This window comes from Centruroides sculpturatus, unplaced genomic scaffold (genome assembly GCF_000671375.1).
Source record: "Centruroides sculpturatus isolate CEXI.00-Female unplaced genomic scaffold, Cexi_2.0 scaffold313, whole genome shotgun sequence".
NCBI classification, from domain to species: domain Eukaryota; kingdom Metazoa; phylum Arthropoda; class Arachnida; order Scorpiones; family Buthidae; genus Centruroides; species Centruroides sculpturatus.
In genome coordinates this window covers 174,515-190,109 of record NW_019384656.1, presented here as the reverse complement: position 1 = coordinate 190,109, position 15,595 = coordinate 174,515, and the positions used below count along the sequence as shown (strand labels likewise).

Below are 15,595 nucleotides of genomic sequence, written 5' to 3'. Positions count from 1 at the left end.
ACTAAAATCATTATTTCTAAATCTTTCAAACCACTTCTGCGCAGTCCTTACACTTTACAGTTTGATTATGAACAGTATTTAATTTTTTGGCTGCATTTGTAGCATTCTCATCACTTAAAAATAAAAAGTATAAAACATGTTTCTTATATTCATCTGTTACTTCCATTTTAACGAAAATAAACAACTGAAATGTTCCCAATTCTGAACAGTATTATATGAATGAGATCCAATTTAATACTTCAGTGTAAAAAGCATCACATTAGACTGGCATTTTTAACAGCAAAACAAGATTTATCTCAAGGTCATAAAATACACACAAACTTATGAACTGACCTGATAATTGGCATAAAGAGCATAAAGAATGACTGACATGCACGGAAGAAAAAATTACTAATCTTATTTCTTTCAAGTTAGTATGTATTAATAATTTTTCCTTAGTCTTACTTTTTAAACTCATTTACAATAAATTAAGAGGAAATAATGTTATTTTTGGTCTAAGAGGTAACAATGAAGATTTAATAAATAATACTAGAAATGACCAATCTTTTAAAACTATTTGACAAAGAATGGTATGGTTTGATGTGCAATGTTTGCAGTTAAAGAAAAAAATCGGTCTTTGCAATTATTCCATAAAAATAAGACCAGAGATTCGTTAGATGAATATTGCAAATTAAATGAAAGCTATAAATCATTATATAATGCTAATAAAAACTATTTAGGGATAAAATTAATCTACAATTACAATGCACTAGAGGTACAAAAGAATTTTGATTATTAGGTAACAAATTCAGGACCAAGAGGAAGTTTGCAAATGTACTTACATGTGAGGTCTGGTTCAGTTTTATGAGAGAGAATTTTTCTGGTCCTTACATGATTATTTTTTTAAAAAATTCTCTAGTATATAATTCTTAGAGGATCCAATTTCTCAATCAGAATTATATTATGCAGCCAGAAAATTAAAACTTCATATGTCACCAGGTCTAGATAATATTCAAAATGAAATGACTAAAAATCTTTCCACTTAAATACTAAATGATATTTTAAATGTTTAATTTGTATAAATCAAATAAAGAATTTCCTGCAACTTGGAAACAAATTAGCTTAATGTTATATAAAAAAGACTGTAGATCAGTTACAAATAATTATTGGCCAATAGCATTAATTAGTGTACTAAGAAAATTGTTCTCAACTATATTGGCAAGTTGTCTTCAACTCTGGATGGAAGAGTACATCATCATTATCTTTTTTCATGAAGCTTTTGTGAAGAATAGAGGAGATGAATATAATTTGTTTCTTTTAAATGGAATTGTTCAATCTACACTTTTAAGAAAATGGAAAAACTATACAGATTTTATGGACTTAAAAAAAGCTTTTGATTCTGTTGATCATGACATACTATGGTTTAAACTTGGATGTGTGGGTCTTTCTATAAATTTCATTATTTACTTAACATATGTTCAAAAATGAATTTTTATGTAATAGAAGAAACATTTTTTTTGTACAGAATTTGTTACATCAAACAAATGATGCTCGAGAAGAACCTTTAACTTTAATTCTTTTTCTGAATGATCTGAAATTTCTACAAGGTCAAACTTCTGAAATTGCTTTATCATCATATATAAACACTAGTAGCCCGGGACGCCCCCTAGTGGGCGTTCTTTACAAATTCCCATGAGGCATGGTTCCTTTGACTTTTTTATTTCTATCAATATGCTCTACAGCTCTGTTAAAGTCCCAATCGCATCATACGGATCTAGATTTCTACCTATTAAACATTTTATAAATACTTTAAAATAGTTTAATTTGTTTATTTACCTTCGTTTGTAAACCTCGATTTTAAATGTATCTGCCATTTTTTCAACAAATTTCCCGTGAATCAATGCACAACGTTCACTAAAAGTCATGGGATGTTGTAAACATGTGGCACAAGGTTAATCAAGGCATATAATAATTATTTATACCATTCCGTTGTATAAATAATAAATTCGTATTACAAATAAAAATAATTTATTGTTAATTTAAAATCATCGCTAGGGCGCCTCTAGTGCCTGTTTTTGGCATACCGTTACGCGGAAGGACATGCATTGAATGGGTTATATAGATAGATAATTTCTCTCTTATATGTGGGCAATGTTTGTTGACTAACACAGCATAACACAGTAGTTGCTCTTCAAGAAAGATTAATTTAATCTGTAAATACTGTCAGGACAGGACAACCAACTAATGATTAATCTCAAAAAAAATGAAAATAATGATTTTCTGAAGAGGTGGCAAACTTAAAAAATTGCATAAATTTTATTTAGAGAATCACAAACTGGATATTGTTTCAAACTTTAAATATTTAGGTATTGATTTTACCATTCACTGTTCATTTTCTTTTCATTTGGAAAAAGTCACACTAGATGCCAATGCAAAAATTTTGAATCTCATAAAACTTCTTGTTAAATTGAGAATCTCTTTGCTTAATAACATTTCAGTTTATTTGATGCATTAATTAGATAGAATATTTTATATGCATTTCGTATATGGGGAGTATTATTGCTACACAAAGTTGAAAAATATAGAATTGTTTTTCTTCAAACAAGTTTTTCATTTAAATTATTCTGTGCCAGAACCTGTTATAAGAATGGAATTGGGTAGGGAATAATTTATCACTTTGTTTGCTACAATTCTGGAATAAAATTATCACTTTATCGAACAATGATTTAATGACAATTGATATACAGGTATCCCTTCTACAACACCAGTTTTGCTCTAACACAGTTCAAATATTGGGGAAATCCTTCATACAACACCAGTTTCTGGTTTTGCTCTAACACAATTTGAGCATTTGGAAATCTTCCGTGCAAAATTTCACAACTTTTAAGTGCCTACTTTTTTATTCAATATTTTTTATTCAAATAAGCATGCATGTTATCTAAAATTTGCCCTTGGATTTTATAATATTAAAATTTTCAGTTTGTTTTGTGCCTTTTATCAGGTTTAATAAAACTTGATAGTGCAATTTTTCCCCCTTGTTCTAGCTTTTTCTATCAACCAAGTGTTGTCGTCATTCCTTTTAGACTTCAACCTTTAAGACTCACTTTTGTTTTGTTTTTATAGATTAAAGTACATATTTAGTAAAGTTTATTTAAACAATTTAAGTACTCATTTGTAAAAATGACAAATGAAATATGGTGGTATCTCAATACTTAACTGTTCCCAACTGGAACAATTTAATATTTGAACACAAATTCTGGAAAAAATCACTCAGTCCTTGATTGAACAAATGTGACCCACTAGAAGAAATTTCAATTAATAACATATTTTTATTTTTTTTTATCATACATAAGAAACATTAATATTATTTATTAGTATTCATTTTCATGTGTCTATAATATATTGCAGATCTTGTAAAAATTCAAGTGTGCATTTTTACAAGATGTTGCAAAATTGTTTTTTAAAGGAAACAAATCCACATAGCATGTAATTCAAATATTAAATTTTTAACTGAAATCATATTTAGAGGACTAGTACTAAATATAAATGATAACATAAAAATAAGTTTCAAAAACTTATCTGCAAATTCCAAACACTCATTTTTTACAATTAAATAAATATTTATCTATTTGTTAAAGGTTGTTGGTAGTATGGATGCTCATCCAAGCAGGTATGCAGCAACTGTTCGTGTGCAGCAGCATCGCCAAGAAATTATACAAGATTTGTCTTGTATGGTTAGAGAATTGTTAATTCAGTTTTATAAATCAACTCGTTTCAAGCCAAATAGGATAATTTTTTATAGAGATGGTGTATCAGAAGGCCAGTTTCATCAGGTATATTGTTTCTTTTTATATAAAAAATAATCAGTAATTTAGATTCTTAAAATTTCTATTTATTAAACCAGATATTAATGTTTTATGCAATTATAGTCAAATATATTTTAATTTTATTGTTAGAGTCAACTTTTCTTAATCTCATATATTGACTTTGAACTGGATTATTGTAAACACTTGGACAAAAACCTATTCCAGCAATCATTTTTAAATTTTATTTAACTCTTTTGGCTATCTGTGTAGCTATTCAAAAGTGTCTAATCCTGACAATGGCTACACAGATAGCCGAAAGCATTAGATAAAATTTTAAAAACTTTTCTTAAATAACTTTACTAAAAACTTTATTTTGATAAACTATAGGTTCTTGCTCATGAATTATTAGCTGTTAGGGAAGCCTGTATGAAATTAGAAGTGGATTATAAACCAGGTATAACTTTTATAGTAGTTCAAAAACGTCATCATACCAGATTGTTCTGTTCTGATAAAAAGGAACAAATTGGAAAAAGTGGTAACATTCCAGCTGGCACTACAGTTGATGTTGGTATAACACATCCAACAGAATTTGATTTTTATCTTTGTAGTCATGCAGGTATACAAGTAAGTAATTTTCTCATCATTTTAATTAATACTACAGTAGAATCCTGATTATCCAAGACTTAGTTATCTGGGACAAACCTGCAATCAATACACTTTCTTTCTTATACTATAATTCATAAAAGAAAGTTTAAAATGGTACATGTTTTAAAGTAACTATAATAATTTACATAATATATGTTTTTGTTCTTAAAATTATTGTGCATATTAGTTGTATAATAATGTAAAATTATTATTCTTATATATGATTAAATTGACTAAGATATAAAAAGAAGCATAAAATATATACCATATAAATCTTTTGTATTGGTAATTTTTAATCTGAAATGGTTGTGGTTGTTCATATCATCAGAGTTTTCAGTTATCTGAGGTAACATTGGTCCACATTTACCTTGAATAATTGGGGTTCTGCTGTAAATAAAATTAATATGAAAAGCAATATGTAAGTTTTTCCTGTCAGATATTAGTCTTTATGAAAAATATATTTTTTAAAATATTTTTTTGTTTGTTAAGTATGTTATTAGTTGTTAAAAGTATAATAAGTTTACTTAATTAAAAAGTTTTTATCTGTTCTTTCATAGTAAACAGTCAGGTTTTATTTGAATAATTGTCTATAAAATAAATTTTTAATGATAGTGAAGGAAGGTTATAAAGTGATTAGAGAGTGCTTATCAGTTTCTACAAATGTAAGAGTTTTTGGAAAATTATTATTTATAGATTCCTAAAAATTCTTGAACATAGATGAAAATTCTAAAATTCTTACTCTCTTCCAAGATTGTTTTATATATCTATTAGTACTTTATGCAATATTGCAGAGAATGATGTAAAATAATGTTTTATGTTTAAAACGTGCTTAAACACAATACTTATTTATTAGTCTTCTCTATTTAGTAAATGAAATGAGCAAATCAACTAAATCTGATTCCTAATTTTGTTAGGATGACTTCTCTCCTGTTTTAATTTGTTCTATGCCACTGGTCAATGATTGATGTTATGGTATTTAGTCTGTTCTTCCATGTTAATTTTCAAAGATTTTGATATTTTTGTCTAATTGTAAGTTTTTATATCAATGAAAAAGATAGAATTGAAAGTTTTGCAATTCTATCTTTTTCACTGATTTAAGAATTGCAAGTTAAAAAAGGAAATTAGCTTAGTAATGTATCAACCAACCTAGTTACTTTAATGCCAAAATGGATAGTTTTCTTTGGTAAGATTTACTACTATAAACCTTTTAGATGTGGATTGTAAAGAAATTTTTGGAGATTGACAAGAATGGGATGTGAGGGAAATTTATATGAAAACAGCATCAGAAGAGAGCTTAAGAAATCTAAATGTATTAGACAGAAACAACAATGTTTGAATTGAATATGCTTTAAAACTAGCTTGTAATTTTTCAGTAAATGGAGAAGCATTGGATGCAATTTGATTAGATAAATCTCTTCATGGTAGACAGTTGCATTCTATATGAGTGTTTTTGGTTTTAATCCACTACTTTACAGTGATAAGAAGTTTGCATTGTGATGATGTATACCACAACAATTTGCAAATATGCAACTATACATGCAAACAAGAGTATTATATCTTTAGGAAATTTTAGAAGTTAAATCTATTGGACCTTTTAGAACTGTCTAAGTGGACTAGAGTTAGCATCAAACAAGATATGATTGATATTTAAGTCTGTCGTGTTGATCAAAATTTTTGTATGTATGTTACTGTGAATGACCGATATCCGGCAAATGTCAACATTCTCCGGTGAATGTCAGCATTCACACAGTCGTTTCATGTATGTACGAAATATTTGCTAAATATCATTATTTCTTACTTACACCGGCAAATGTCGACATTCGGCATGCACTGATGGTGAATGTTGAATAAAAATATTTTTATTACGTTTTAAGACAAAAATGCAACTTTTTAATATGTCAAAATAGGAGAAAGCTTAAGTAACAGCACATGTAAATAAACTGTTAAACCTAAAACGAACAGTACATTCTAAATCATTAAAGAAAATAATACAATAATAAACTTACATGTAATCTATGTGATTAACGTTATAAAATCTTATTTATTGCAACAACTTAAACTGTTATGACACTTTAAATTGCGCAAGAGTCCCTTGCTTTTACAACTGCATTTATTCGCAGAACACTTCTTTTTGCAATGACAGCATGTATAGCCTTGCCTTCCTTTTTTCGAATTAGCTGCAACAACTTATCTCAATGATATTTCTTGAGAAGAAATCTCATCTATGGAAAGTAACTTTTCTTTACAAATTACGAACTGATTACATTATTACATGATTATGAACTGATCTGTTAATGGTGTCTTTTATTCGGATATTGCTGATGCCTTATCGACAACCCGTCTCATCCTCCACCACTCGACCTGACAAACCGATCCCCACCTCACGGGATCAAAAGAACAAAGACGCCATCCAGTGACAAAGTGGGCAGGTTCCATTAAACCGCTGCTAGGATAAGAGGTATGACCTTGTCTTACCTCCGGATACCCACAAAGGATTTGGAGACAGACTGTCGCCTCTCTGCAGGCATCAGCTTCTTGGGTGTCGTTTCGACCTCCACCAAAGCTTATCTGTGCTTGTCGTCATACACCGGCGATTGTTCGAATGTATAATAATATAACCAAATATTCGGTCTTTCACTGACATATTTTGTATGTGTCTGCATTCACTGAAAAATATTGACATTCTCTAATTTTGGTCTTTCACAGTAACATATATTTTAAAAATGATGAAGAGCAAATGGAGAATGTTTGAGAAAATACTTTAATTGAAAAATGTTACACTAATTTCACTACTACTATGATTACACTATTTCTAGATAATATAGGTCACAAAAAAGGAGAGAGATTTGTTCTCTTCAAATTGAAACAGAGGTTTAAATGATTCTGCATAGAGACTTTGTATGGAAGACTTTGTATGTAATGGCTCTTGTACTGTACATAGTTATAAACCTTGATAATGAACAGTTTTTTTCTGTTCTCACAAAGTATGAATTAGCTTTAAATCTGGTACAAATTACAAAATTGGAATTGTTTAATTAATTAAATGGTTTCATTTCTATATGCAAACTGTATTAGCTTCCATAGTAAAATAATGAAAAATATAATCATACATTAAGAAATGATAATTGTGTTTTAATAAAATATTATATAATAATGATGCCTATGTTTAGGCATTCTAGATTCCATATTTCTAACTTATGATTTAGTTTTATTCACTATCTCTCTTTTTTTAAATAAGTTTATTTAGTTTAAGAAAAATAGAAGAAAAATATTCAATGCATAAAACTACTTAGTTTTAATAAACTTTAGGCTAAACCGGGTTCGATTTACATTCATTATAAAGTATTATCCTTACAATCTAGGATTTATAAATCGTATAGGTTTGCGTAGATGACTTTTAAAATAGTTATATTATTTAATTTTTACATTATTAAAATAAATTTATAATTCTGTAATGTTTCAGCTGTAGATCTGTCTTGTAATAGGTTGTAATATTCGAATCGATTTGTAATATATATATATATATATATATATAAATGTTATATTCGATTTACAGAAAANCAGTCATTTTTACTACTATTTTTAGCAAAGTTGATATTTTATTTCATAATTCACACGTTTATGCATCATTATTTATACACATGCTTAATATTACAACATTTCACTAAAAATAGTAGTAAAAATGACTGGTGCCCAGTTAACAGAAAAGTACCAATTATTTAATTTCTAATATTTAATTATAGCTTTTACATAGCCCAAGAATTTGGCATATTGTTTGGTGTGTTTATTATATAACAGGGCTATAGTTGCTGATGTTTATATGTAATATGTCTAAACACAAGTTTGGAAAAATGTGTGATCACAAGCAACACTAAGATGCTAACAGAACGAGTGCTAAACACAGACTGAGATAGTATGTGCACAATTCGGGACTTCCCCTCATATCTTCATTTTTTATGGGAAACATTGCTCGTTAAGTGAGTCATTTTTTTACAATCTGTTTTGCTCGTTATGAGAGGTGCTCGTTAAGCAGGATTCTACTGTAATAGATAATAAATACACATTAGTTAAAAGTAATAGATTCACACAGAACTTAAGTGTCTAAAATTTTTAGGTGATTTTATGTAATCACAAAAGAAAAAAAAAATTAGTAAAGAATTAACACATCAAGCACCATGAGTTGCAAATATATAACATGCTCAGAATTTCACTAGAGCATGTTGCAGAAATGCAACACACAGCTTAGGTGAAATCCTATACACTGCTACACACACTGTATATTGAAATCTGTGTTGTTACTTTGAAGCAACGTGCTATCCATGTAAACATAATGAAAATAATGCAAGTCCTGGGGTTATGGAAATTCCACTTGAACCAGTAAATTTTTTTATGATAAAATACTAATAAGAATTTAATTTTTTCCCCTAAAAAATATGAAACATAAGTAAATTTGCCATTTCTAATGCTTTTATTGCACAATGAACATGAATAAATACAATATCATGTAAATACATAACACAAAAACAAATATTCAAGAAACAATTTTTATTTTCTTTCAGTGAACATAAACAATAAAAAAACAGAAGATATATTATTGTAGTGATTATTGTATTTTTTTTTATTGTACAAAGAAATAAATTTCCATAAATAAAGTTTATAATTTGTTATTTAGTGAATGATTTTCATTTTATTTTAATGTCTAAATATTGAAGTATATACCTGTATATGTATATATTGTTACAGGGCACAAGCCGACCTTCACATTACCATGTTCTTTGGGACGACAACCAATTCACAGCAGATGAATTACAGTGCCTGACATACCAATTGTGCCATACTTACGTTCGTTGCACCCGATCTGTCTCAATTCCAGCTCCTGCTTATTATGCTCATTTGGTGGCTTTCAGGGCACGTTATCATCTTGTTGAAAAAGAGCATGATCGGTAATATTTTTTTGGAATAATTACTAATTTGATATTTATTGCATTATAAAATTTAAGTACCCTAATTATTTGTGAAAGTTTTAAATTTTGCCAATTTTTATAATCTTATTAAATATACCAATTTTTTCTTTCTCCCATACTGAAAATTGAAACACAGAGTAGATTTACTTAAACTTCTTTTTTCATATAATAATTTTATTTAAAACTATTGAGTATTGAGATTAATCAATTAAATATTAAATTTTTTTTCACTGCAAAGCAGATGTAAAAATCAATCATATCATTCATCCATTATACATGCATTTAGTCTTTCTTTTTAGGGTAACTTTTAATAACTTTTCTCTTATATTAGCAAATAATATGTTGGTTTCTGTTTGTTTTTTCCCTATTTCTCTATCCATGTATTTATCATCTATTTATTGATATTTATTATATTTTAGTCTATCATTATGTCACTGGAATTCCATCATTTTGAATTGATGAAATTCATTGTTTGAGAGAAATTATGACATTAATTAAAAAGCATTGTAATACTTATTTTACAATGCTTTTTAATTTTCAAATATCAAATGAGTAGATGGATTCCTTTATCAGGCTATTAAAGCTAAATAATGTACTAAGTGATTTGGCAGGAGATAGGCAGCAAGACTGTCATCTCTTGTTAAATTTAATAATTATAAATAAATAAATAAATTTAATTCTAGAAAATTCTGGAAGAAAAGATCAGCCCAGACAGGGACTTGTACCTGCAACTCTGTTTACCATGCAAAGCTGTTGTCAGTTATATTACCCTTTGCAGATTTCTGCACAGTAAGAGAAGTTGTGGGTTTGATTTCCACTCTTGAGTGATATTTTCTTTCAGAATGCCCTAAAATTAAATTCATTTACTTATTTTATAATTATTAACTTAATCAAGGTGGAACCTCACCACCTACTTCTTACCAAATTTCTTAGTAATTATTTAGCTTTAATAGTCTGATTAAAGGAATCTGGCTGTTCATTTGCTTTTTAATCTTGTTGTCAGAATTTTCTGTAAAATGAAAACTAGCTTAAATCAAACCATTCATTCATTAGAATAAGTCTTTGAAAAATTTAAATTGAGTTATTTGTTTATTTTCTAAAAATCTGAATGCAGTAATACAAAATTAATTTTAAAATATTTTTTATTGTTGTTTGAGCTAAACTCTGACAACCCTGCTCCGACTAATAGGAAATAATATTACACATATAATAAGGGATAATAAATATGTAACTAAATTTCATTAATCAAAAAATTTGCATTTAATGAATGAATAAATAATTCTAATATGTAACTTGAATTTTTTTATTATGTACTTAATATTAATTTTTAATAATTAGGCAAGAAATGGCAGGAGGAAGTCAGAGTTTGAAGTAAGTAATAATTTATTTAATTTTTAAATTTTTCAAATATTTTAGAAAAGTTATAGTACTTTGTTTTTTCTATTTTTTTTATATAATGTTTCATTTTTATTTAGAATTATATTTACTGTAAATGATTTAAAATATATTTATTATTTAAAAACTAAAATTTAGGTTTTTTTTAAAATATATTTATCAGTTTATTTTGATCTATTTTTATAATTGAAAATTTTTCATATTTATTGTGTGTATTTAGAATTAAACATCTAATTAATTTTTAATATTAAATAATTAATACTATTAATATAATATAAATTACCATATCTTCACTTTACTTTTATCATCATTATATTTTATGTAATCCTATATAAAATACTAGCATTTATCTTTCTTAAAACATGTCTTTAAGTATGGAAACAAGTGATATTTGTTTTCAGGCATGAAGTAAGATAAATGACTTACTTAGTTCCTAAATTATAATGATTGAAATAGTTCAAACAATTCAGAACAAAACATGCACTCCTTAAAGATTTCATGACTTATATGATGACAATACTTTTTAAAATGTAAATTAGTAATTCATATTTTTTTTAAAATTAAATTCATTAGTAGGAAAAATTTGTTAAGAGAAGTAAAACCAAATATTTAAATTAAAATGAAACTTTATGAAACAAAGTGTTCATATAAGATATTTAAAGAGACTTATAAACTACTGAATTCATATTAGATGTTTTTTATATATGTACTTTATTTCAGCTATTAAAGATTATTTTAGATTAAATGAAATATAATTATATATATATAAATTTTTTAAACAGAATTTACTCTTAACTACTATATAAAAATCTGGAAAATTTATAAAACAATAATTTTTTTTAATAATTTGTAATAAAGAATTCATTTAACAAAATCTTTAAGGCATGACTTGCTTTTTAGTAAAATGTTGAGGCAAAATCCATCAAATTGAGTCACATTTTATTCACTTTTAATCCAAGGAATAACATCACTGCATTGATTTTTTTTTCTTTTTAAAGGAGATTAGTATCACTGTTGTTCTTACAACTGAAAATGAATAAAATTTGCGAGTATATTCAATGGATTTGTCTCAACTTTTTTACTAGTAGATATTGATTGTCAATCTAGTATCAATATATTATTATTTTAAGATTAGGTTTATATTTTATTTTGATTAATAATTATTATATTTTTAAATATATTGTGTAAATATATTCATATATTTATACAAATTTTATTAAAAGTCTTCAATAAAATAATATTTATCATCTAAAACTAAAACTATAGTTCTTCAACAAAACTTAAGATATCTGATTATAAAAGATACTTTAAATTTTTTAGAATTTTTTAAAGTTCATTTTAATGTGAAAGTTTCCATTAAAGTAATTACAGAACAAATGGCATTTTTCTGTTAAATATTATACAATTTAAATTGTATTACTAATAATATATAGTATAAAAATTTTGTATTTGAATTTTAAATTAAAGAAAAATATTTATGAATAAATTATTTGCTGATATTTCTTTATTATTAAAATAAAGATTTAATATTTTATTTAAATGAAATATCAAGTATTTTGTTAAAATAATCATTCTAAAAATCCTCTTGACAGCTTAAAATGTTTTGAAATAATGAAACGTAAACATGTAAAAAGTTTTAAGCACTACATTTTAAATTATATTATAATAATTTATTTATTGAGTATTAAGGTTAGAACTCTGTTACTACATTTTAAATTATTAAAGTGCAAATAATAATTTATAATATAAAATTTTCTGAAGTATTTCAACATTATATTTCAGAAAATTAAAAATATAAAATTATTTACTTAAGCTGCTGAGATGATTGAGTAATTTGTGTATTTTAATTTGTTTTTGTTATGTTTGTTTATTTAGATATTGCAATTTTCTTAAGTTTGGATTTAAGTTCTTTTTATATTTTATTTATATATTTAAAAGTTTAAAGGTCTAGCATTTTATATCAAAGTAAAAAATAATTTACTCTGATTACTATATTTATTTAATATAGTTAAGAAATATTTAAATTTATTCCCAATAAATTATAATGAATCTATAAAAATCTCTGTGGCAGATTGCTAACTGCTGTTAGTCGATGGGTTATGTATGCCTTTATTTGATCCTTTACATCACATATAAATAGTGTTAAGATAAATATAACAAACACATACTTTCAGAAATATATATTTTTTTTAACTTACAATAAATAATAAATACATTAAAGAAATTTTTTTATTCAGTAAAATCTGTATGATCTGTAATACATATTTATTATATTAATTATTATTACTAGTTTTGTTTATTTTTATTATTATTTGGTATGTAGTTTTTTTTGGCCATTTTGCTTTTTCATTTAAATTTTATTTTGATGATGATTTAATTCTTTGATAATCATTTTGATTAGTCTTATAATTTCTTGTTTAAAAGCATATTATTAAAATTTTAGTTTTAATAGATTCTTATATATTTTTTCAGAATATATTAGTTTTGAGAGTTATCTATAAGAAAGTAGGAAAATAAATTCATATTTTTAAAACAAAAATGTACATATTCTTTGTTGTATTTACTCAAATTAAGCATTCAAAATTAACAGAAGAAAAATGAATATACAAATCTCAATTAACAAGTTACTATGAGAGCTTGTTAATGATTTTTATTATTTTATTATTTGATATATACTGTTCATGAATTACTTTACTTTTTCAATTTTAAAGCAGAGATGTAGATTTACATATGTTATATAATTGTTATATTACATTCTTTGCTAGCTTCTTTATTATGAATTTATTTTTCTGTTTCAACTAGAAAAACTCAAAATATGTATATTATTTGATAATGACTGAAAGATTATAAATTGTTCATAAAAATAAAGTAAAAGAATTATATATTTACTCTATGTTAAGTTTTATATTTACTCTATGTTTTTTAATGATTGTTTTGAAATATCCATATCTAAACAATTAAGGAGCAAAATGTAAAATTATTAATTTTATCTAAAAATAATGACTGAAAAGTAAGAAAAATGTTTTTAATTTTTAAAATATAATGGAATTTTATACTGTATCAGATCCTTCTCAATGTTTGATGATGTGAACAATTTTATCTAATCAACAATATATTTATTAAAAATAATATTTTAATTTGACAAATATTAATATAATAACTTATTGAGTCGTAATATTTATCAAAGCAACATTTATTAGTTATGGAAATTTATTTTTGGGAAAATAAAATGCTAAATAGAAACATTTTAAAATAGCTAGTTATTAGAGCATTCATTCATAGACAGTTAATAATTGAAATTTTATTTTATATAAATAAAGTCTTCTTTTAAAGAACAAAATGATATGTTTGTATATTTTAAAAGTATTTAAATCAAGATTAAAAAGTAAAACTTTTTCATGCAAGAACAAAACTTTCTGAAGGTTTCTAGTTATGTTTTTAAATTTGTTTAGAGACTTCATATGAAATATTTCAATTTGTGTGTAAAATAATAAAAATCAAAAAATGTTTATTAAATTTAAAGAAAAGTTTGTATTAGTATACAAACTGCTACCCCTAATACAAACTGCTACAAAATAATTGCAACAACTCCTTTCTTCATTATTTTAGTTTATGTAATAGTTATGTCAGATTCATCATTTTCTGGATTTTGTAATATAAAATCAATTTGTGGCGTAGTAAACACTAGTATTGTGTTTTATTCCAAAGACACATGGCAAAATTTCCATCAAATTCCTTTATTAGTTGAGTCGACTCAACTAATAAAGGAATTTGATGGAAAATTTGCCATGTGTCTTTGGAATAAAACACAATACTAGTGTTTACTACGCCACAAATTNCCTTTTCATGTTCACATTTTTCTGCTTTGTTGAAGTGATACCATCCACCATCTTCATTTAAGTTTTTTTTTTCTTTAACAGATATGAACTAATAACTATAAAAGCAGAAGCACAAATTATTGTTTGAGAATCATCCATTTTCTAAACCTCAGATGAACATTTTATGCTCCTGCAATGAACCAATTCTCAGCAAATAATCAAATGTGTGTACATCTATGTTTGCCAAGTAACAATCAGTTCAGTAAATCATTTGGTGAAAGGCAAATATTTGGCATTCAGTGAATAATGAATGTGTGGATGTGACTTATGTTAAACTATTCATCTATTCACTTCTCAAAATTTACTGCAGAAATAAATCAATTTTTTACTGATATAACACATTAACTAATTTGATAATTGTTCATTAAGGTGAGTTGTAACTTCTTTGATTTTGCATGTAGATGGTGTTAAAAATGTAATGCTTTTTCTATGGGAAAATCCTTATTCAAATATTCTTGAAAATTAAGTGGATGAATTCTAACACAAACTGTTTGGTTCTATCTACTTTCGTTTTCAAGAATTTTTGGAAAAGGACTTTTCCATAAAAAAAAGCATTAAATTTTTAATAACATCTGCTTGACTTCAAGTGCGTAACCGAACAAGTTACAATCAACCTTGTTGAAAACATTTCAACTTGATTTTATATTTTCTTTTTGAAACCGTGTCCTGTTTTATATTTGTGGCGTAGTAAACACTAGTATTGTGTTTTATTCCAAAGACACATGGCAAATTTTCCATCAAATTCCTTTATTAGTTGAGTCGACTCAACTAATAAAGGAATTTGATGGAAAATTTGCCATGTGTCTTTGGAATAAAACACAATACTAGTGTTTACTATGCCACAAATATAAAACAGGACACGGTTTCAAAAAGAAAATATAAAATCAAGTTGAAATGTTTTCAACAAGGTTGATTGTAACTTGTTCGG

General features: G+C 25.8%; 1 protein-coding gene across 1 annotated transcript in view; it reads left to right on the top strand.

Annotated features, from left to right (window-relative positions):
- Positions 1-15,595, top strand: part of LOC111626441 (protein argonaute-2-like) — a 119,644-nt gene that overhangs the window by 91,396 nt on the left and 12,653 nt on the right. The window contains 4 exon segments of the mRNA XM_023369811.1: positions 3,618-3,812; positions 4,173-4,409; positions 9,174-9,373; positions 10,733-10,765. Of these exon segments, the coding sequence (XP_023225579.1) occupies positions 3,618-3,812; positions 4,173-4,409; positions 9,174-9,373; positions 10,733-10,765 (665 nt within the window).